The sequence below is a fragment of the Gambusia affinis genome, linkage group LG13 (assembly GCF_019740435.1).
Source record: "Gambusia affinis linkage group LG13, SWU_Gaff_1.0, whole genome shotgun sequence".
NCBI lineage: Eukaryota > Metazoa > Chordata > Actinopteri > Cyprinodontiformes > Poeciliidae > Gambusia > Gambusia affinis.
In genome coordinates, this window is record NC_057880.1 from 23,816,129 (window position 1) to 23,840,246 (window position 24,118).

At 39.4% G+C, this 24,118-nt stretch overlaps 1 protein-coding gene across 2 annotated transcripts in view; it reads left to right on the forward strand.

Moving 5' to 3' along the window:
• LOC122842215 (inositol polyphosphate-5-phosphatase A-like) overlaps nt 1–24,118 on the forward strand; it is a 162,279-nt gene that overhangs the window by 102,313 nt on the left and 35,848 nt on the right. For both annotated transcript variants that reach the window (XM_044135869.1, XM_044135870.1), the window contains exon 9: nt 6,781–6,865. In XM_044135869.1, the coding sequence (XP_043991804.1) occupies nt 6,781–6,865 (85 nt within the window). The remainder of the gene's footprint in view (nt 1–6,780; nt 6,866–24,118) is intronic.

Sequence of the window (24,118 nt, forward strand, 5' to 3'; positions counted from 1 at the left end):
GCAGCAATCAGCAAACACCGGGTGGAACTGCAAGTTTGCTGACTTCATTTATGCAAACTATTTCAGTCCAATGCTCTTAAGATCAGTTATAAACAGGTTAATGGAGGAGAATTGTTGTGATGACTTGCTAAATGTGGAGTGCCGGAAAGAGTAGGAGCTTCTTAAAGAGACAGAGGCTTAATTTCAAGGCCATTGAAACATGTTGATTCATTTATTTTTAATCTATTTTGATGGGATTATTGTTATGTTGAAGACTCATTTTGGGTCAAAGTTTATGTGTCGAATTGCATCATATTTGATATTTGTCCATAGTTACCTCAATAATTACAAGATGCCAAGTTTTATTGGCTGCATAAAAAGGCCCAAATCATCACCCCTTCATCACCATGCTTGACATTTGGTTCGAAATCCTGATATCCTACTTAATAACTCCAAATTTGTCATCTGTCAAAAGGACATTTCTCAAGTTTTGTGTTGCTACAATGGAAACACGAGTGGCTTTGCCATATTATGTTTAGAGGAGGAGCCATTCTAAAGTTTATTTGTACAGAACATTTCAGCAAAAAGGCAGTAGAAGTGCAGTTGAAGTGCTTTTACATCATCAAAAAAGAACAATCACCAATTATTACACAAGCAATTAATATTACATTTTGTCAAGCAAATATTCATCATATTATATTGATCAGTGTTCCAGTTATTATGAGTCAACTTTAAACAGGTATGTTTTTAGCCTTGATTTAAAGGAACTCAGTGTTTCAGCTGTTTTGTAGTTTTCTGGAAGTTTGTTCCAGATTATAGTAGCATAGAAACTGAAGGCTGCTTCTCCATGTTTGGTTCTGGTTCTTCTGGAAACACTTCCTAAAACCAACGGATGGTTTTGGAAGCCTAAACATTTAAAATGCTGGTTGAGTAGAATCTGAGATGGAGCTCTTTCACTGAGCATGCCCAGTGTGGTCTTTAGATGAACTTGCTGGGGCATCTACAACCGGAACAAATGTTTACCACATGAAAATAATTTTCAGATTTGTTTGGAAATTGCCTTATAGCCATTTGCAAAATTATGGGTGGCAACAGTTTCACAAAATTTGTGGAACATTTATTTGAATAGCCAGGATGGTATTATCGATATCTTTGGAGACTTGTATTGTGTAACAACCTGTCTCCTGGTCTCTTACTCAATTGGACTGTCTCTTGAGTGGTCCCTAACCTCTGTGTGACCGCTGTCCACTTTTGCACCCCCCTCCCCCCCCCACTCACCGCATCTTTCCTGCATGGTGTTCTTACCGGGGTGGGCGTTACTAAGGAGATGGGTGGCTAACTGCGGGGCGATGCCGTGGTTGTCCAGCGATGTCAAAGGTCCTGTCGGAGGCCAACCGTGGTCCATTCAAAAAGACGTCACTGGCAAATTCTTCACAATGTTAACATTCTCCCAAAGTCTCTGCATTTACTTACAATGGATGACGGTGTTCAACTGGGCTATTGTGTGCAAAGCAGAGCCTGATTTGCCAGCGTATGGTCAGTCAGCTTGTCAATGTAATCGTGACACGGCCCCACGCTGCACCCTCATAATCCCATACAGACCTCCTGTTATTGCTCAGTATAGCTGTCAGTCATCAGCATATAATCTGACCAGCAGCCACAGAGTGATTGGGGCTTGAGAAGAGGGAATTGACGGGTTAAAAGAGATTTATATCTCACAAACAAGGGTGATAGTAAAGTCTGAAATTATCATTTTTAAATGTTAAATGCATCTTTATTTATTTTAATTCTAGTTTGTTTGCATGTTAGAGAAAATTAGAATCAGAAAAAGAGAATATGCACTGGTTGCTTTTGTGGTGGTGGTTAAAGGAGCCTGGGAGCAAGGTTCTGGGCCATGTAATAAATTAACGTCTGACCCTTATCTTTGTGTGGCCCTTCGGAAGGCCTGTGGAAGGCCCCAATCCGGCCCCCAATGAGAACGGGCCCCTGTGAAGAGGCTCTTTCATGGGTGTCACCGTGCGATGAATTGGCCTGGAGAAAGCATGTTTATAGACTGAGCAAAGGAGTGTGTCTTTGTGGGGAAATGTCACTGACACTGGTACAGTTTGCCTGAATGGACTATGATGATGAGGCTAATGGAGGGGCCCCACCAAGGGTGAGGGTCAGCAAATTGGGAGGGGGGTTTGGAGGGGTGGTACCCCGTAGCTCTGGACCCCCCACCTCCAGGCTCCTTTCATGCCTAGTAGCTGTAGCTAATGTTGCAATTCTTCGATCCTCCTCAATGACCAAGGAAAAAAGTCAACTTTCACAGCGGCGGGTCACCATGAGTGCTTTAGGAAATGATCGTGTAAACAGAGTGTTACCTTCTGACCTGTGGCTGAAACCTCGCAGCCGCAGACAAAACAGCCAGCCTGCGGGTATTAGACATGCCTGTTAGCGAGAGAAAGACCACAAGCTGTGGAGAAACATTCACTTATGACTGTTTCCTTCCTTGACCCGTTTACTTATCGGTCTTTCCTTTTCCACTCCTGGTCTCAATAGACAAATTCTGACTTTTTGCTCTACTTTTAAAGGATCAGATGAAACTCTCTTCTCAACCGAGGCGTGTTTGAGTTCCCACAGTTATAAAAACGTCTTATTAGCCGTGTTACTGCCCTCTACTTGGCTTGGCTGGATAAAGTGTTTCTATACAGCTCAGTCTCTTAGCACCAGCATGTCGTGTCGTAAATGACACCAGTCCGAGTTAATTAATGAGCTGCAGGACACACAAACACTCACAATCCCTCAGTATTACTGTGGTAATAGAGTATTCTGAGTCAGTAGGTTTTAATGTCGTGGTTTCAGAAAATGTTTTACCTCACTCTCTGGACTCATGAAGGTTGATTAATCCTGAAGGTGTTGACTGTAAAATAATAACTATTAGTATTTTCTACTTAGTATTTTCATTTTGACTGATGTTTGGAATTATTTCTGAATTCTAGATAATGCTAACAAAAAAACAACCCCATTATTTTCTAAAACAAAAATGAACAATCAATATAATATCACTTTGTAAAACTATTACTTCAAATTTGTAAAAAAAAAGATAAAAAAAAATAAAAAAAATTGATCTACCTTTAAAAATATTTATAAAGATGAAACTTAATTAGTTTCAAGAAATTATTAGTGTTGCAGAGTTAATTGTTGTAAAGTTGTTGATTTGTACCCAATAAGCTGGCTATCAAAATGTGCATAATTTATTGAAGAAAAATAAGTGTTTACATCGATAAATAGATAAGTAAATCAGAAAATGTGATGTAAATAAAAAAAACATTTGAATAAATAAATGATTGAATGAATTGAAAATTAAATGAATACATAGAATTAAAGAAAAAATATGTTAATGAGGAAATTGCTAAAACAAATAATGACTAAGTAAACAAAAAAGTGACTAGATAAAAATCTAAAACAAACTAATAAAGAAATTCTCTAAACTTTATTTAACTCAATCTAAATGATCATATTACTGATTGATTTGGTTTTATGTTTTTATATAATTGGAGATAAATTGAGCTTCTTTGTCTTGTAAAGTTTGATATGAAACTACAACAACCTAAACTAAATAAACAAAATTAAAATGTATTTATAACAAAGTTACATCAGCCACACTCATCCAGAATGGACTAATTTAGGAAAGTTTTTTCAGTTTTTATTGAACTGATTAAAGAAAATGAACCAGATTCTGTTTAATCCGGTGCAATATCAAGCTGAAAGAGTTTTTTTTCTTTTTCTGTAAAACCTTTTCGCATCTCCTCGCCGCCCCCGTTGCAGAAGAAGCAGGCGGGCTTTACGACAGCCGGCCAGACTGAGACCTACCGCCGTGAAAGGCTTTCTCCTCTCTTTACGGCCTCATAAATATATTGTTATCTGCGCCTGGGAAGTCAACGGCGAGATTTATTCGCACGATTAGCAGAGATAGTGAGCCAAGCATCCTGACTCATTAATTAAACAAGAGCGAGCACTACATCCACCTTAATTTCCAATCTCTGCTCAGTAGATGAGCCACTTTTAAGTAGGCGATGAGGCATTGGAGTTCATTATATGTCGCTTAGGTGCATTTTTTAATTTTATTATGTATTTTTAAAGCGCTGGGATGCTGGCACGCTGATGAAGTTACATGGATCAAGAGGACGATTTATGCACTGGGAATCTTCTGACATTGTACTCAATATTAAAAAGAAACCTGCTTCTTTAAAATTTTATATAAGTGGAACACCAAGCTCTTCCAACAATGTAACATCATGTGTTTGGCTTGAAACAGAAATGATAATACAGTATAACAGAATCCCAAATGTAATGACATTAAAGGCAGGGGAAAACTTGATAAGATGATAATTCCTTAAAACTAAATTCTCAGCGTTTTTGTTTTGCTATTCCGAGCATTAGAGCCGACCCGAACGGAGTCGTGTTAGTTCGCCATCCCTTTGATCAGCTCAGGAAAGTGAATTTTCTGTCGTTCAAAGCAACTTATGGAGGATTATTAATTTAGCGTCAGCTGCTAATGAACTGTCCTGCGTGATCACTCAGACGCCTTGCATGGATGGGAAATGCACCGCAGACAAATCGCAGAGGATGAAGGACCTTGTTGCAGAACAAGAAGGCCCCTGAGCAGTTTCAGAACTAGATTATCTGAATAAAATTACACAGACGTGGGGTTTCATCTTAATCTTAATGGGCGAATAATTTGTTTCTTTACTCAAGATTTAGAGTTTTATAGGATAATTAATAAGTTTTGACTCTCCATCAGACATAAAAGAGCTATAAACATGCAAGAAATGACAAAAAAAAAAGCGTGGGATTATCATGTGTGGTTTGACTCTTGGTAAGGATTTATAAAATGCATTGAAATAAATGTTGTTGTTTTTTATTGCAGTAGCATAATCTCACATCACCACTTCAAAAGGACACTTCACTTTGTCCTTTTGTGGAAAAATTCAAATTTTGATTTTATTTATTTAATAAGTGAAGAAAAACGTCATATTCAGTTCTAAATATTTCTAGTAATGCCACAGTTAAAGACCCCTCTGGTGTCAGAACGTGTTCATCCCTCTCCAATCAATATTACACGCATTATATTTAGTGTAACATTTTGAAATGTTAGATTATTCTGAGATGAATTAGCTGTGAAGACTGAGGTTACCATGGAAGAATATGAATTTTCTGTCTTTTTAACAATTTCTTTGCTAATTCAGCTTCATGTCTCTGATCATCACAATGTCAAAAGACCCAATGACCAACTGTTTCTGACAGAGGGCACTAGGTTTTTGCAAAAACATGTCCTCATATTTCCGATGGTTCATAATGCTGTGCAGGTTTTGAAATATAAACAGGCCCACAGCATCACTGGTCCTCCACCATGCTTTACAGTTCCTGTTAGTCTCCACATCAACCTGATCTGCTTGATCGACACACATTTTTGAAGAGTTTACCAATCACCATCACATCACTTATAAGCAGCTAATTTGGCTCCAGATAGAGTCAACTGGTTGTTATGGTGACGCCCAGGATGTTGTTCTTTCCTGCAGTGAGCTTTTACCTCCAGCTCCATTTCTCTTATAATTTTTTGACTCATCCCCCGTCTTCTTTATTTGATTCCAGTTTGTTGCATCTCAATGTTGCAGGACAGTAGCTCTTTTGGACTGCAGTCAGGCGCCTCTGGTTTGCCCTTTTCTTTCCGTTTTCCTGTCCGAATCACCTTGAAGTTTGTTAATGTTAATAATTTTCCTAACTGTAGATGTTGGCAAGTTGAGGTGATGAGCTATTTTCCTGTCATTTTCTGACTTCTGCAGATGTTTCCTCGCCTGTTCCACATTGAATGACGGAGAAACAGAAATCAACTCTCAGATCTGTTTATAAAAATAAAACAATGACTGCATTGTTCATTAAAAATGCTTTGCAAATTAAACGAGGTGACCATGGTTAATTTGTAGCTTTTGGGAAAAATGGGAGAATAATGCCAGAAAATTTGTATCTAATTTAAAGTGAATGATGAAATATTTAAAGTTTGAAAATGTTACTTTACTTTTATTCTTATTTCAGCAAAATTCCTTATTTTTAGGTTAAATCTTGCTACATGTTGATGTTCCCTCTGTTTCTTCTGATTATTTTCCTCCTTGTTAACAAAGAGACGTAAACAACATGAAACAGTTTTTGATGTTTTGCTCTGTCAATTTTCTTTTTTGAATTGATTTAAAGCTGATTCTATTGTAGGTAAAGAGTGTTGATTGTATCTTTGTTTCCATCAAGTGGGAACAAAATAAAAGATTAAAAATCACACTTCTAATTTTAGTTGTGGTACTAGTGATTCTGTAGAAGGAAAAACAACTTTGTGATTTTTTTCTTCACTAAATAACATCCCTCAAAATCAAATTTTGAGTTTTGTACTTAGATTTTATTTATTATTTCTTTTAATTCTGCTTTTGCATTAAAGGATTTTATTTTTTACAGTGTATTAATATGGAGACTACTTAACATCACTGTTCTGTGATTTTTGTAATAAGATGTAAAGCAGCAAATCTTTTTAAAGATTGTAAGACATCTTTAGAATAAACAAGTAAAAAAAACACTAACATCTTAAAGGAAGTTGTTGAGTCCACCAGGGGGTGCTGTAACCCTCATGATTTAAATCCCCCTCCAATAAAAACAGTAATTAATCCTGATGGCTGTGAAGTTGCTTTGCTTGTTCAGTTTTTTCTAAGAGCATTTCTTTTGATTGATTTGTTGCTGGATTATTATTATTATTATTTTTTTTTTTTTTTGCAGGATCTCAGACGAGCGGCACAAGAAGCTGCCATTTTTCCTCTTCGGGGACTTTAACTTCAGGTTGGACGCCAGGCCATTATTTGAGGTTAGTGTCCTTTTTGTGATACATGCATGTTTTAACGGCAACAGCCAACGCTGCCAACTCCATGTTGATGTAGAGCATTTGCGTATATTAAAGGGCAACTGCAATATAGCAAAAGTGGTTTTAGTTGTGCGCGGTCGGCTCAGAGTTATGAGTCATTAAACACCTCACTGTTGCTGCCCCAGCTGTGTTTGCCAACTCAGTCTCCAAGTGTATTGTTATGTTGTGGTGCCATTTACTCCTCCTCCTCTCCCTTCTCCTCTCGTTGCAAATGAGGCCACTGAGAACTGAAGCAGTGCAGTTAGTCTGCATTGTCCATGAGTAGATGGCGGGGGGTGGGACAGGTCATAAAAGCCCACCGCAGACAGCGATATGTTCAATGATAACAGAGTGGGAGAGACACTTTTTTTCTGCCACAATGGTCCTGGAATCAGCGGGACTGGTGAAGGTGTGGGCTTCGACTAGAACCCCCATTCAGAGGAGCGGGAAGCTCCCTCAATGGAGGAATCAAATGCTCAAATGACTTAGGAAGCACTTCACTCTGAGGCCCAGAAGAGGAAGCTTTCTGTAGTTTGTCATCTGCCCACTAGGGCAGTGGTTCCCAAAGATTTTCTGGATCCCCCCCCTATGGATTACAATAAAATCCCTCCAAAAAAGAAAAAAATTAATCTACTGGGCACACACATCGTTCAACAGACATAAACCTTTACACATATTTTGTTTTCAAACTCCACTGAAGTTTATTTCACACTTCAGGTTGCAACAAAACACACTACAAACCATCTTTACATTGAAACACTTTTGTGAAACTGTTTTTTTTTTTCTTTCATTCATCCATACCGCTTCCCGCCCCGCCCCTGCAATGGCACTGCACCCCCGCAAGGGGGCGCGCCCCACAGTTTGGGAACCACTGCACTAGGGGATGACCCTCTGAGCTGAGGCGTTCCTCGTTCACATGTTTTCCACTCCATCCGGGGTCATTGATTCATCGCCTCGGAGTTAGTGCAGAATATTGGATTTTGGGATTGTAATCAGATTACATGGACCTGCTGGTCATATGAACATGTGTTGCTTTGGAGATAATAAATACAAGAATGCTCTCTGCTCCTGCAGATGGGAAAAAACACTGAGGCTATTCAGTAGCAGGAGTCTGCAGTTACATGTCATCCGGCACACATTTAGGTTGCCATATTGACTTTATTACTCTGATATCTTATCAGGGCTCACTAGGATAAAGGATGCCGGGTTCACAGCTTTAAAATCTACAAAAAGCTGCTATTTTTATGGTTTCTGGATGGAGGTGCAGAAGGAAAATCTGTTCTATGGAGAATCTCAATTCTTAGTCCTGGCAATTCTGAATTGATTTTGTTCTGTTTAATTGTTTGTAAAATTATATTTTGAATAATTTTTTTATTTATTTAATTAGTTTATATATTCAAACTAATTAAATATATAAAGTAATTAAATTCTGGTAACTTAAGCTACAGGACTTTATGCACAAACAGATTTTTGTCACGTAACTCAAATAAAAATATTTAGACCATTTGAATAGGGAAAAATTGTTCCTGAATTAAAAATAATCTCTGAATCAAATCATGACCCTAAAAGTCAGAGTCAAATTCAATCATTAAACACTGAAATATTTGTATCTCTAGTTCTTGATGAAATAAGCTAAAAAGAAAGCATTATATAATCCTGAAATCTTTCCTTCTCATTTTTTAAACTTCCATTACAAATTTAAATACGCATTTTGCTCCTCTGTACTCATCAGATTAGGATTTATTTAGTTTTGGTGTAAAAAAAAAAAAAAAAAAAACTTCCTGGAAAAGTTGAAATTAAATATTTATGTCATATGAGTAAATGAATTAAGTAAAAGGAAATACTATACTATACTACTATATTTCCCTTTTTTTAAAGGCTAAATGGGCATTTTAACAGGCTAAAAGGCGTAAGCAACAGAAAAATCAGCTTCTGATGGTAGAGCCTGGAGTGTTTTTGGTTCCTTACTTTGAAATGGGAAGCAAAGAATGGGAATAAAATTTACAGAACTGTGTGAGAATTGCATACTGAACTAAGAGAAGTAGGCATAAGTCAGTCTCATAATCAGTCAGTTTTTGTTTATTACCATAAACATAAACAAAAACTCAAGACACAAACCAAATTGCAAAATGTTGATTAGACTTGTTTGGTCAAACCTTTTGCAACTCATCTAACCAGACAGATCACAGCAACTCTCAGCAGATTGAGCTTCCAGTTTAGGAGTCATCACAAGGTGCTGACCAACCAGTCAGAAGAGGCCTTGGGAAACATGTTCCTCAGGACTCCAAATTAGGTTGTGTGTAAACAACAAAAAAGGTGTAACATCATGAAAATGGAAAGATATTATGTCTTCTTTATTTTTCTAATGATGAAGACTCTGGGTCTTCATCCACAAAAAGTGAATTTTGTGTCATCAAAGTTGAGGAAAATTGAGGAAGTAAGAGGTTTGGTAAGTTTGATGAAGCCCAACCTGTGATGGCTTCATGGCTGGGTCAGAACAACTCCAAAACTTTCTCTCCTGTGGATTTTTCACAGTGGGCAAAATCTATAAATAGCAATCCAACGGAGGAATAACAACCAACTGATGATTGATTACAATCAACACAAGCTTAAAATAGGTCATTAAACAAGTCAGGATGCAATTTTTTTTAACTAAGCAATATATAAATCCTTAAATATTGAATTATTGTATACAGTTTGGTATTGTCTAGCTCCTCCTTTTACTGGAATATTTCATTTAAAAAAAAGTCAAAACACAAGAACTGTAACTAGGAAACACTGAGAACAAGGTTTGGGGTAAAGTTCCTTTGCACAGTCAGTTTTCCACTCTGCTAAAGCACCCTGGCAGTTGATTGGAGGACAACAGCCAATGATGTCATCCGTTCAGAAGCCTCATAAACCCACACTGGGATCGGCCCATCTGATCCGAGCTGCAACCCGAGTGTTAGCGGCCAGGAGATCTGTGATGTCACTGATAAACAAATGGGCTGGAACCTCTCCGCAGGATGTAACTCACAGCTCGGAGGCCGTTCTAAGCCCTTTAATGACAATTAATGTCAACAGGACAATTAGTGCACATCCACTGAAGTGCTTAGCTGTAGATGGGCTGCCGGTGGATCGATCCGCCATACTTATCTGCAGATTGATTCAGACACGGGGAGGTTGGCCTCTCTTTCTCTGTGTCGGGGAGTCCTTTTTTTATTGCTTTATTGTCTTTGTATCTCAGTCTGCAATCATTAAAAGGCAGTAAAATGTAGCCGCATCTTACTCAGTTGGAAAATAATCAAAAAGTAAACGTATTTCAGTAAATCAATTCAAGAAGTGAAATTCATATAGACTGAATATATACAGAGTAGTTGTATCTTATAGCTGTTGATTATTGATGGTTTAAGGTAATAAAACCACAAATTCTTTTACAGAAAATTAACAATGTTAAATAAAAGTAATGTACATATAAATATTTGGTCAGTGTTTATTTTGTATGAATTACTGCATCAACGCAGCAAGTACCAGGTACATTTGTTATATTTTCATCTGGTGCAGTTCGCTTTCACACTGCTCAGGATCGAACCAACCAAACACTTTGAAAACCAATTCCTCACCTCGAAGAACCACAGAAGGAAACAACATAAAGACCTCTGAAGAAAACACTGAAGACAACCTCCTTCTTTATAAAATGCAAACAAAAATGGAGTGCTTTGAAATTTTAGCGGTTGTAAGATTTATTTTTGGTCTTTGTTGAAAAAAAACTACAAGCAATTTTTCCCGCTAGCACAAGACTCTCGCTTTTGTTTTGGTTCTATTTACCCAGGATGCCTTGCAAATATTCTGCTTCCTGCTTTTGGAGCGGTCTCCGGTCCACTTGGTATTCACATATGCATTTGAACCTCGCCAGAGTTCACGCTGAACTGAGACCGAGGGTTTTAGGTGGACCAGAATCCGCTTTTTGTTCTGCGTCAGACTTCGATTACGTGTCTCCACAAACAAACCGGACTTTCTAGACATAAAATGTCTTGGTAGTCTGTTGTGTTTACTGTGGGCAGTGATTTGTTTGTGTACCTTTTTTGTAAAATTTTTTCCTTCCACTCAACTTTCCAGTGATGTGCTTGGATACAAGACTTTGTGAACAGCCCACATCTTTATCAATTACACTTTGTGGTTCGTCCTTCTTGTGAAGGGCGTCGGTACCAAGTGCACAGTTTTCCCTCATGATTGTGTTGGCCATAGTTCTTTAATTAAAACAAAAAAGGTTTTTTTGCAAAATTGCAGTTTTTTTTGAGAAGCTGAATGTTTTATCTGCATGAGCCACAGTTACCACAATAAACAGGGCTAAACAACTATAGTATATAATTGTGTGCAGTCAATGTAGTTATGATTCTTAGGTAAAAAAAATCTAAATTTTAGTGATATTGAGATGTACCTACAGGAGCAAAATTGAACAGCCAGGATGATTATACTCTTTCTATTCTTCTCTACCTTTGGTTCATTGTGGATGGTTCCATTATCCAGTCCTCATCTCTCCTGCATTAAGAGACGACGGATGGCTCAGGGAAATGTTCGGGTCTATCGCTGAAAAGGAGCTGGATGTGAAAGGCTGTGGGATTGTTATTGTCAGGAGACAAATTCCAGGTGGCAAATTCCCGACATGCTTGCGCGCCGGGATCAGTAACCACAGACCTGCAGCCGCTGCCCCCCCTCCCGTCCAGCCCAGGCAACCCCATTAATTGTGTCCGACAGAGGGAATTGGTTTCAATTGACCCCCATTCAGCAGGCCTTTGACTGGCAGACAAAAGACACAGCCACGTGGAGACTAATGCTGGGGTTGAGCATCCTGGAGGTGGTCCAGGCCCCACCGGCCTCCTCTTTCCTCTCCCATGGGTCTTATCATGCATCGGCTTGATCACGCTCTGCATCGCTGCTGATTAAAACAAGCAATCACAAAGGATGTCTTTTGAACATATAGTGTGAATCTGGGATGCTCTGCAGAGTACCTACTCATGTGCTTTAAAGTCTCATTAAATTGTCCTATTTTACCCAAAATTAAGCCAGTTATTGTTGCTGGAGTAAAGACGTAAGCAAAAAGAAGTCAGATGTTTCTGATACTGGTTTTATTTATTGTAGTTCTTTTATAAGCCATTGCTTATTATAGATGTTTGCACAAATGAAGACAAACACAAAGGCTGTGGGTTCTGAGATGTACTTAAACCTCCATTTAAAAGACTTGTTAAAAAACAAATCAGTTTCACTAGTTTCTGTTTTGTTTTTTAGCTTAATTTGCTCAGAAGTCACAGTTTTTATTTCTTTTATAGCTCCTTTTCTCCACAGAATGGAGTTATTTTGCCTTTTTATCAAAGAAAATCCAATATTCAAAATCTGGTTTAGCTTTATTTGGCTGTTTGATCAATCTTAGAGCCATTTACTCCGTCCTGTAAACTCCACATCAAAATGTTAAAGCGTTTCTCTTTACTAAGCAGTATTCATTTAATAATAAATCTAGTGACTACTTTCCTGGTGAATTGGTTGAATTTTTAGTCATTAATAATGAGATTACAATGTGCAGCAATAACATAACACCTATGTGCTTGTCTTCAAATCAAGAGTAGTAGAAGAAGAAAGCTAGAAAAAGCACAACTTTAGTTTTACGAATGTCATCTGAATTAAATGCACGTCTTCTGGAGCAGCTTCCTTTAAACAAATGAGACTGAAGTAGAGATTTTTGGCCCTAATATTCAGCAACAATTCAACTGAGGAAGTCAGCTCAAACACCTCATATCAAATGTGAAGCACAGAAGTCAACTGCGAAAAAGATTTCGCAGAAGTCTTTTTCTGTGAAAAAGACTTCTTCTACTAGAATGTATTCTAGTATTTGCACTAGAATACATTCTAGTGCAAATACACTAGAATGTATTTGCACTACATTCTAGTGCAAATATCTTGGTGCACTTGCAATAAAACTAAACTAACTTAAACGTTACTGTTCTGCAAGATGCAGGAGATTATTTTAAGTCAATAATTTCTTAATCTTGAAGAAAAAGTTCTAGTTCCACTGGCACATTAACTCATGAGAAAATTTTCCCATGTTATAGGTGAAATAATCTGCCCCTGGATCTTTTCTAGATCAATTTTGAGGAATTACTGACGTAAAACAAGTTCTCGTATCTTTCTGAAAAGTTACTTGTAAGTTATTTCAAGTGTACTATAACATTTGCACCAGAAATTAGACCAAAATACTTGTGTGCTTTTGCAGTGTGGAGGGTTTATGATTTGGGTTTGCGTTGCAGCCTTGCAGTCACTGTCATGAACATGCAGTTCTCTGTATTCCTAAGTTTTAAATGCTGTTGTGGGACCCTAAGAGCGCTGTGGAGCAACAGCTGCAAGCCAAAATGAAATGCAAATTCAAATCACAAGTTGCTTTCTCAGTTCGGACTCTCAGCCAGTAAACCAAATCTTAACCAAATCAAACTGTTGTTGACACATTTATACACAAATAAGTATTTTGTTCTTGGCTTTCTACGCTTCAGGCAAGAAATTACAGCAGTATGTGTTTCAGGGAGAGTGTTGGTATGTGCATGTACTCCCCCCTCCCTCGATGTGGCCATGAATCAGCCGCGTCGATGACAGACTCGGGGCCCTGTGCCCAAATTCCCAGTATATTTAAAATCCCTCCTAATTAAACTTAATAGAATGTAAATTTAATATCTGCAGAGATTGTGTGCTGCTGGCCGGCTTGCTCCAATATAAGGATTGATAGAGGCCAGCGGGAGGGGTTAATTGCCGACTTGATCTACTGTCGCCCGGACATGGTGCGGGGCTGTTTTAATTGAGGCTGATCTGTTGGGCAGATTTCATTAGGCTCAGCTGGCCTCTCACTTACTGGATTAGCATCCCCCTGTCGGCATCAGCAGGAAGTGCAGAGGGAGGCCGGAGGGGGGGGGAGGGGCCAGACCGGGCATCAATCTCCCTTCCTTTGTCCTGTGTCCTTTCTCTCGCTTGAGCAGCATGAAATTAAAGGTGGGGCCCTTGACTATCCCTGCTGAAAATGAATGCTGTAAGATGCCTTCTAATGACAGACCACTGTGATAGATCATTCATTTTCTCACCGCGGAGCGCACACACTCACTCACACACACGACAATGTCAGGACAGATAAAAGCAAGCAGTTTTAGTGTAAGGATTAGATACGGATGTCATGTTTCAGCTGAACTCGGTCATGCATTGCTTTTAACTGTTTAAAAGCAGATTCAGTTTACATAGCAGTAATTTACAACAAATGTAATCTCAAGGGCCTTTATAGGAAAACAGGTCCAGTTAATTGACAGATATATAAAATCAAATCAATCTATTCATCAAGACAGATTTCTGTTTGTTTAATCACATGGTTTATGATCACAGCAATCCACAAATTGCTATAATCTACGAATTCTTGAGACCGACTCTAAAATAGCCTAAAACTGGCAATTTAATAAATCACTTATGCCTTAGTATGCATTAATGCACACAGTGGAAACCATCTTAGCTCTACTGCAAAACTAATTTCTTCAGTCTTCCTTACTTCCACTCCATAGCCAATCAGCACCAAGGAAAATTAATTGCGCTCCTGGATTGGCTGTTTTTCACGTATTATTGCAACAAAGTATTTCAGCTTTTCTAACTGCTTTTGCTTTGAAATATTGTAGATATATGACGAAATCTGCAAAGACTGAATTAAGAATTGACAGGGTATTCAATTTATATAAGTTTGAATTTGATCTTAGTGATTATACAGAGCAGTAAAATGCAGTTTAAGGTGATAGCTGGCCAAATGTGATCCATTTAAGGAAGTCCAGCTGGTTGCATTGAGTTATTGACTTTGCAGCAATCTCTCCTCCAGAGCAAGCATGTGGCGACAGGGGAAAAAAACCTGAGTGAGGTTATCATAATTCATGGATGAAGGGGTTAAAATCAGCCTTCTGCCTCAACCAGCAGAGGGTTCAACACAAACTTATGTTTTGTAGCCAATTCTTCTTCTGGCTATGAGTCTTTTCTGCTTACAGTGAATAAAAATGCAACGTTTAAGATTAAAAGTTTACATCAGACCAATTTTTTTTTTTTAAATGACAGAAATGCTTATGTGAATTAAAAACATGTTTGGTACCTGTTTCAAGGTTATTTTCATCTGACAAACAAGTCTCATCAGAAAGCATATTTCAGTTTACTGAGATGTTCCTGCAGGAGCTACTTCAGTGGTTTTGTCCACCAAATTGATTAAACACTTAAAAATATTGTTTTGAGGATATATTTTATGTTTCAAGTATCTAATGATTAAAGATGACATCACTGGCAGTACCACACCTGAAGATTTCACCATATCTGGGAGCATTTTAGTATTAAGAGTACTTCAGCAGCTGAAAAATGTTTCCTCTGTAAAGACAAGCCTCTTTTTTAATTATATCTTTATTCAAATGCAATTTTTTTGCTGGTTAGTTCAGTTGTGTGAGTTACAGTTTGTTTATGTATTTTCTAATGCTGAAGTGCAGCAGATGACATAAAGAAGTGCACATAGGGTAAAGGAAGTGAAATACAGTGTGAAAATGTGAAAAATTATTGTTTAATGTGGTTAAAAAATCCTAAAGATAATTGGAAAAACAAGCCTGAGTGAGGTTATCATAATTCATGGATGAAGGGGTTAAAATAAATGAAGGAGGAAAATGTAACCCCATGCTTGTTACCTTCAGCCCCAAGCCGAAACCCCCAGCAGTTCATCAGTTTGTCGACGGCCGCTGTCCTGGCTGCTGAACCTAAACTTGCTAAATAAATTTGTAAATGCAAAACAATCCCTCCCCCCTCTTATTCAGGCCCACCGCGGCTCGCATGTGTGTGCGCTGCCGGATCTGGCCGGCTATAAATCAAAAGGCAGTCGGTGTAATTAAGTGTACACTACATTAGTCAGGCTAATTAATTTTGGGGGCCATCCATCCATTAACCATCGGGCCAGCACTGATTGGGTCTCTGTACTCTGGAACCCCTGACACCGGGGACTCTCCATGGCTGCTCCTAGATACACTCACACAGATGTATATAAAGGAATAAATATGCCAACTTCGTTGTGATTTAGCTAAAAAGGGAAGCACATTTCAATAAATGGGACAGTTTTATGTATAAACACTTACTGGGCTGTATTTGAGTATTTCATTGCTCGGCCAAACTGTATTGACAAATCCTTTGCGTATAATGCCTGACCTACTAAATCAATATAGTTTGCTGTGAAACACAACCCTCCTAACATCGTCTTAATTGTGCTGGAGCATTACAGCTCATTTGTTTGCGACTCTGCAAGTCGAAGCAGAATTATTAGCCTTTATCCATGCCTATTTATTAGCCTCCCAGGTGATGCCTGTGGTGATATTTCCTCACAATACAATACAGACATTTTATCTGGCAAGAGGAGTCCAATCTATCACAATAAGGGCCTATTATCCCACTGATAACCCATCTGGATATAGAAGGAGACTATTCTCTCTAGAGAACAGCCCCTGTTCTCTCTCTCTCTCTTCTCTCTGTTTGCTTACTCTGCTAATGAATACAGCTCTGGAGACACAGAGGAAAGAGAGTTCAGCAATGAGGGCGTAACTTGAGCGATGCGGCTTTGATAGAAGCGCTGTCCATATAATTAAAACGCTGGCAAATGAAGAACAAGCAGTGGCTTCTGTTGGCGCTGCTCATTAACAACAGGCCATTTGAGCCCTGCGCCAGTCATGCTATTGCCATTGTGTGCCTGGAAGGGAGGGGGGCAACTGTGACTGGTAGCTAGGAACACCGTGCCAACGGTGGGACAGCGTGACAAACCAAGCCAAGAATGAGCGCAGAGCCTGGCACCAGTGGGGTGAGGCAACGTTGGCCTCACGGGTTGGTCCCAGTCAGGGACGTAACCCGAGTTACCCTTCAGTCCTTCACGGCTGCTGCAGACCCCATCTAGGTTTGTTTTTTACTAGTCCTAGTAAACAAAACTGAAGTTATTGTCTTTGGGCCTAAAGAGGAACGATCCAGAGTCAGCACAAAGCTACTACAAACTACTGATCAGGCCTGAAATCTGGTTCAACCAATGGATTCAGACATGAACATTCAGAGTCATATAAAGACAGTTACAAAGTCGGCCATCTGTCACCTGAAGAACATTTCCAGGATTACAGGACTAATTTTTCTTCAAGATCTAGAGAAACTCATCCATGCATATATTGAGTTGCACTGATTATTGCAAAAGTGTCTTAACAAGTCAACCAGATAGCTACAGCTGATCCTGAACGCTGCTGCTGGCGCTCTGACCAAAACCAGGTAGATAGAGCACATTGCCCAGTTCTAAAGTCCTTACAGGGATTACCAGTAGCTCAGAGTACAGATTTTAATATACTGAATTATCACCACAATACATTAAAGATCTGCTGTTGTTATATCAACCTTTCAGACCTCTCAGGTCTTCTGGTTCTGGTCTGCACCAGAACCAAACAAGGAGAAGCAGCATTCAGCTTCTATGCAACACAAATCTGGAAAAAAAAACTCCAGAAAGTTGTATGCAAAAGCAAACAGAAAACAAAAGGCCTGTTGTAGATTTGGGGTCTTATGTAATTTGAAAATCTTTGCTTTTTTCCTGCAAAGACTAGTTATGGGAACATAACTAGTTAATAAAAGTTTATTCTGTTATCGGTTAGAAACATTTTATTTGTTTCCTCATGTAAAAGGGGAAAATATATAAATGTCAATTTAACTCTTTCTGCTTGTTTTGTTCGATCAAATGTATTGTTTAGTTAAAATATATTAACAATGCAATTTTTTTTATGTATTGTAAACAATACATAAGCAATGTATTGTTTACTACATCAGTATTGTAACTAATGTATTTGATCAGAAAGTACGAATTCATATATTATACGTATATGAAATCTTGCTTTTGTAGCTTCTAAAAAGTTGCTAATTATGTCATAGTTTCCATTCTTTTAAAACAATGGTGGAAAACAAAAGTTTATCAGTGTTGCAAAAATGTTCTTGAAAACTTTGTATGGCAGTCCATCCATCCATCCATCCATCCATCCATCCATCTTCTGTACACCCTTCTTCCCTAAATGGGGTCAGGAGGGTTGCTGGTGCCTATCTCCATCTGCGTCCTGGGCGAGAGGCGGGGTCCACCCTGGACAGGTCGCCAGTCTGTCACAGGGCTATGGCAGTCCAAACTTTTTATAATAATTTAAAATAATACATGTTTAATTCAGATGTTGTGTTCTGCTGTCTGTAAAGTTAAATAAATGTGTTTTTGTGCCAACACTGATATCTCAAATCTAATCACGAAAAGAAAAAAAAATGGGATCCAATTTGAAATAATCTTGTTTCTCTTTTGCTTCTCAGTCATTTTTTCCTCAACAAAGCAGGTTCTGTATTAATCATCATATTTGTGTTTCTTTTGCTTTTTAATATTCAGCTTGACTCAATCTTTGAAGTGAATGGGAAAGGCCAGTGTCAGCCAACAGTGACGCTCTTATTTACTGCAGATGAAATGTGGCATAAACTGTGAGGGATAGGGATGCCTTTGTGCCTGGTACATAGTGTCCGACTTGTATGATGTCAGTCTATTTTTGACTAATGCAGTCCTCAGCCTTTGTAGAGCAGAGCACGGTAATTGTTCTATTTTGAAGGATGGAGTGGCTGCTCGGATAACACACGTTGTCCCCAGGGAGACCGGTGGGTTTCGTGCACAAACATTCACTGCATGCATCATTAATTCTGGCATTTTAATCATCCAATCATTGTAATAATGTACAAGCAAAGTATACAGTTTCTACTGACTTGCACAAGCATTTAAGCCCGTTGAAACTTTTTACATTTCGTTGCAACCACAACCTTGAAAGAACAACACAAATTACATTCAACTGTGAATTAGAAAGTAGATGAATCAGGGTGCTTTTACATCACGTCAATGATGTTAAAGTTGGATGAAATGTGACACGGTCATTCAGACTGCAGACAATTTGAAAACTATTTAACTACAAATCCAATTTAGCTTGATAAATGGAAGTAGCACAGATCAGATTTTTGGTTGGGAATAGATCAGACATGGGATGCTCTGCCTGTTGAGAAAAGCTGGATATGGGTCTCATAGCTTTAATATTCTTATTTATGAGTGGATTTTTATTCTGCTTTGACTTTTTTTTGTTTTCTGTAGCTTTAAATCATTTCCAAGTTCAAGATCAGATAAGAAAAGTTACAGATTCTGTTAAAGGAAGTTAGATTTAAACATGAGTCAAACAGTCAGCAGCAGAGTGATGTTCCTCCAGAATGGCTCATTGTAGCGCCGCTGTAAACCTGTTGTTGGCAACGCTGCCTTTTAAACTCCTCTGCCCACTGACATTAACAGTCGCCAGGCCTCATTCACACTCACGCGCAAATATCCCATCATATTTAAGAGGGCCTATTAAGGGCCGCATTGAGAATTCATAGGTCTCATGGTGTGATTTATCTGCACCGACCACGCCGCCGGGCCCTTTCAGAAGGCGTGGCTGCGGGTTTTGTCTTAGAGGAGGCCTAAACAATGCCGAATGGGTTCATTTCTCCAAGAAGGGCCTCCTCCTGTGCCGGGTGAGGGGGTGGCCAGTGAGAGCTGGGGCTGGCCCAACATCTGTTTGTGTCCAGAGCCAGGCGGGTCCGGAGCACAGAGCGCCCCGGCGGCCCCCTTCTCCTCTCCGCGGGGGTCTTTGTTCCCGATTTCATGCTATCACAGCAGCAGCATGTTTTCCTGCGCAGAGCTGTCAGGGGCATAAAGGGCCCTGAGTGGGGTCACATCAAGAGGGATGGGCATGAAAAATTGGTAAAATGTATCACAAAGCCCACCCACTAGAAGGTTGCCTAGCATCCCCCAACACTCTCCTGGGCTGAATCACACCTCTCTCCCTCACCCTGGTGGACAAACATTATTTGGATGAAATGGTGTAAACAAATTAAAGGCTGCTACTCAGAGTGAATCGATGTTCTCTGTGTGAAAGAAGGGTTTTTCAGTGTCCCCTCCCCGAAAATGAAGCCTGCCCTCTCTCCTGTACATTCTCAATAAAGAAAATCTAATTAAAAGGAAATCTTTTAATAACAATAATACTATCCTCTTACATAATAAATCCTGCTCTTTGCTATTTGTACTGCGCCATCAAAGTTATGTCTTTTTCAAGGCAAACAGAAATAAATGTATTGAATGCCAGCATAATAAACTCAGCGTGCTCCCATGCTTATTGGACCATCGCTAATCACAGATTGGCTCTTCGATGTTCTGTAATTGACTCAGCAGCAACAGATTGACTCGCTGTATGTTTCCTTTAATTGATTAACACTTAGCGGTGCAGCTGAAAAAGTAAATTAAATGAGTGTGCAGTGTTTTCAGGTGCTTAGCATGTGTTTATTTTATCATCAATGACCCTGCTCTTGGCTATATTTAAAAGTATTATATCGTCATTTGTGCAGCCTCAAGATAATTCAATTCACTTTTATGTCAGATGTTAAGAAATACGTTTAAAAAAGGAAGCAGAAAGTTGCCAAAAAGCAAAGTGTGACATTTAGACATTCAAGCTGGTGAATTAGTGCATAACTTGATGATCATCCAGGGGGAAAATGGAGATAGCAGTCTCCAGTTGGGCTTTTGTGTGTTTTTATCCAGTGGGTATAAAGGTCGGTGACCTAGCAAACCGAAACCTCACAAACCAATTTAAAAGCTCCCAGTACCTCTGAAGTTTGACAATTTGATTCCAATTTTTATTTTTCTTAAGGATAATGATGCATATAATAAGAAATGTGCTGCAGGTGCTTTAGTAGGGGTATTACTTCTGGCTTCTGGATTTTATTCAACACATGAAAAAGTTTATGGTTTTGGTCCATGCTTTTGTAGTGGGAATTCTTCAGGTTAGTGGATTGTTTGAGCAATAAAAACGTTGAACTTTTTGCTGTATTTGACCTCTTAATTACCAGAGCCAAACTCCGTCCTCCCCATCTGTCTTTATTTCCATTGGGCTCACCCAACTTTTTTGCACAGAGGATTTTTGTAGCAAAATCATCTGTGCACTCACTACAGTGAACCCCCATCTGCAAATACCTGAAATCTATGATTACTTAAGATCAACTATAAAAACACCTATAACTGCTTAGATTAATTGTTCAAACACCAAATGTACTTTGATATGTAAAAATACTCACTGTGGAAATCGACTTAGCACTACCAGAAGCTAACATCTAAAGTTTTCCTTAGCTGCACTCCTAATGGTGCAATCAGGCACCAACGAAAATGATTGGTGCTCTGACTGGTTTGCAAGTACTATCCAATAGTCTGTCAACTAGGTATTTTATCTTCCCACTTTACATTCTCTTTAAAATATTTCAAATATATTTTACAAAAAAGTCAGAATTAGTGAACTTGCAAATCCAATGTATATATTTGTCTTTGCTGCCAATAAGAAAACCACATACCTCTTTAAAAGATTTTTCCCCCCAAGAAAGAAATCTGGTCTATTCAGCTTTCAGTACCTAAAAGCAGAAAGCCTATAAATTATTTATATTTCCTACTTTGGGTTTTTCAGCTCTAGATTGGGTGCAGTTTTGTCTGTGTATTTGCTTTCTCAGTTACTGGATAAAAGTTTGCCTGTATACCTGAGATGTTAAAAAGAAAACAAGATTTACCCATTTGGAAACAAATGCAGCGAACATTTAACCATATGGCTGCTGGACAATATAAACCCGCCCAGCCTCATTGGGAGTTTAGGAGAGTGTTAAACAGTCTAGCAGACATCTGCCGCGGTTGGTTTTCAAAGTGCTGACTTAAAGTGGCACGGGAGGTTTCTCAGATTAAATCTCTCATTAGGTTTTCTTTGTACAGGTGGCTGTAATGTGTCAGGAACCTTGCCTGAGACAATGTCCTCTTCTTGCTTGGGACTAATATGCCTCAGGAGAGCCAACCCTCTTTTTACTGCCACTGTTTTTACACAGAAGAACGGCCACAAAGAAGCATCTGGTGGCCTTTTTTTTTGCAGAGAAAGCTTTTTCTTGGCCTTTGTGTCTGCTGCTTGTTGGGAGCATATGCTGGAGAACTGGAAGCAGAGATCAGGAGCTTTGGGGAATTTCTCTTCTTCAGGATGTCTTGTTTAAGTTGCTGCTGTTTTGTTTGTTGGAAACTTTACTGAGAATCACTGGAGAAAACTTCCAAATAGTTCTGTCTTAAGAGCTCAGATGGGTGGTGTGTGCTTGTGCGTGTGTAGCCCCCTGAATAAAAGAAGGTCATGGGGGTCAAAGTGATGAATTTTTATAGGCCTGTTCTCTGTGTTTCAGGCCTGTCCCTTTCTCTGCGCGCTGCACTGCTTCTCAAAGACAACCATGCAGGGCAATTTGTCCTGCAGGGCTCTGCAGAATGGGCCAGCAGAGGAGTTAAATGCCAGGGACACACACGCACACACGCATTCAGGTTCCCTCACACACACATAGAAACCCTTGGTCCTGTTGTCCTGAATGATTTGTGGCCTGTCCGTTATCCATTTCGAAAGGACAAATGCTTTTGGTGGATTTCTGAAGGTAAAGGCAGAATGGCAGCCCTCAGTGCTCGCCTTTTGTTTTTAGAGAAGTTTCCCAGATGTTATAATGCACAAGATAAATAGGGCACATTATCGATGCTGCGTACGCCCTCTTACCTCTCCGAGCTTGGTTTTGGTGAAGGCGTGGCGAGGTGGAAGACCTCCTACGATGCGGACACCGCCATGAGCTCTTAGCATCAGTTCTCACATCGTCGAGCGAGTTCATGGGAAGGGGCTAGCATAACTGAGGGTTTACTGGGGTCAGCTGCTGACCAGCAGGTCACACAGAGACTAACTTTGCGGTTGATAATGTGTCCACTCTCACCTCTCTTCCATGTTGAATCTTCTCCAAGCTCCATATGTGTCAATAATGAATCCGCTGTGCTTGGAGGCATTAAATTAGCTCGCCACAAGCAGAGAGGAGAGAATAACTCTGGCCAGAGTCCAGCCAGATGAGGTGGGAAGGGTCACAGCTGATTTACTGGCCATCCTCTGTAATAGCTTGTAGGAAAGCAAGAGACCAAATTTGTTGTTACCTACTCAAGCTGCACTCTTTCACCCCATTCATGTTGATGATGAGGAACGGCAGCGAGTGGGGAAAAAGTGATCGCAGTGCAAAGCTGGATGAAGCCGCCAAACCTTAAATCTTCTGGCAGCGCTGCTTTGCATGTCAGCAGACAAATAATGGTACATTCTGACAATGCCACTGCCCCTGCTGACACAGAGTCGCCCCTGTCCAAATTCTCTGGTAATGAAGAATGAATTGTTAGCTCATTCTCCACTCCTCTCTCTTGCTGCACACATACTTCACATCTCATACTTTTTCATGCTAACTGATATTAAGGGCACACCCATAGTTTGGTACCCTTCTTCTACGCTAGACCTTTGACTATTGAGAAACGATTACTTGTCGGAGGCGTGGACTCTGTTGAAGTTTTAAATGACATTTGGTTTTGGTGTAGGTAATGCACCAGATTGATTGTGAAGGAAGCTATGAAGCTTACCAAAAATTGCGTCCATTGTAAACAACTGTCCTCTTGCTCTGAATTTAATTGCTCAATATTTGGAACCATGTCCAACTCAAACTGAATGGCTTTGTTCACTTCTTCTGATGTCTTTGCCAAACTACAATAGACTGACTAAAATTCAAAACATGCTTAAACCTTGTCATCATTTACAACTACTTCTTCTGTTCGCTGATTGGCCAGGATCTAATCCATTCTGAGAAGTGAAGCTCAATAGGACAAATCCCAGAAGAAAAACTGAAGGGAGAGGAGAATCAAGTGGAATTGCATTGGAAGGCCATGGCTAGGCTAGCAATTCTCTAAAGTAGTCCACACCAAAACAGTGCAAGATTGATTGACTGACAACAATACACTAGAGCTTCACCACTCAACTACTTGTCTTTTAATGGATTTCCTTTGATATGTCAGCAATGTGATGGAAGCAGTGTAAAACAGGCAACACAATGGGCAATGGCTGTGATTAACATAACCAACATGGACCGAATGGCTTCATTTACTTCCTCCTCTTCCCTTGTCAAACTACAACTATTGCAGACTAAAATCCTTAAACAACGCAGAAAGCCAATATCTGATTGGCCCGGTTGAAATTCATCAAGAGCAAGTACAAATGTGGTTGAGTCTAACACCGT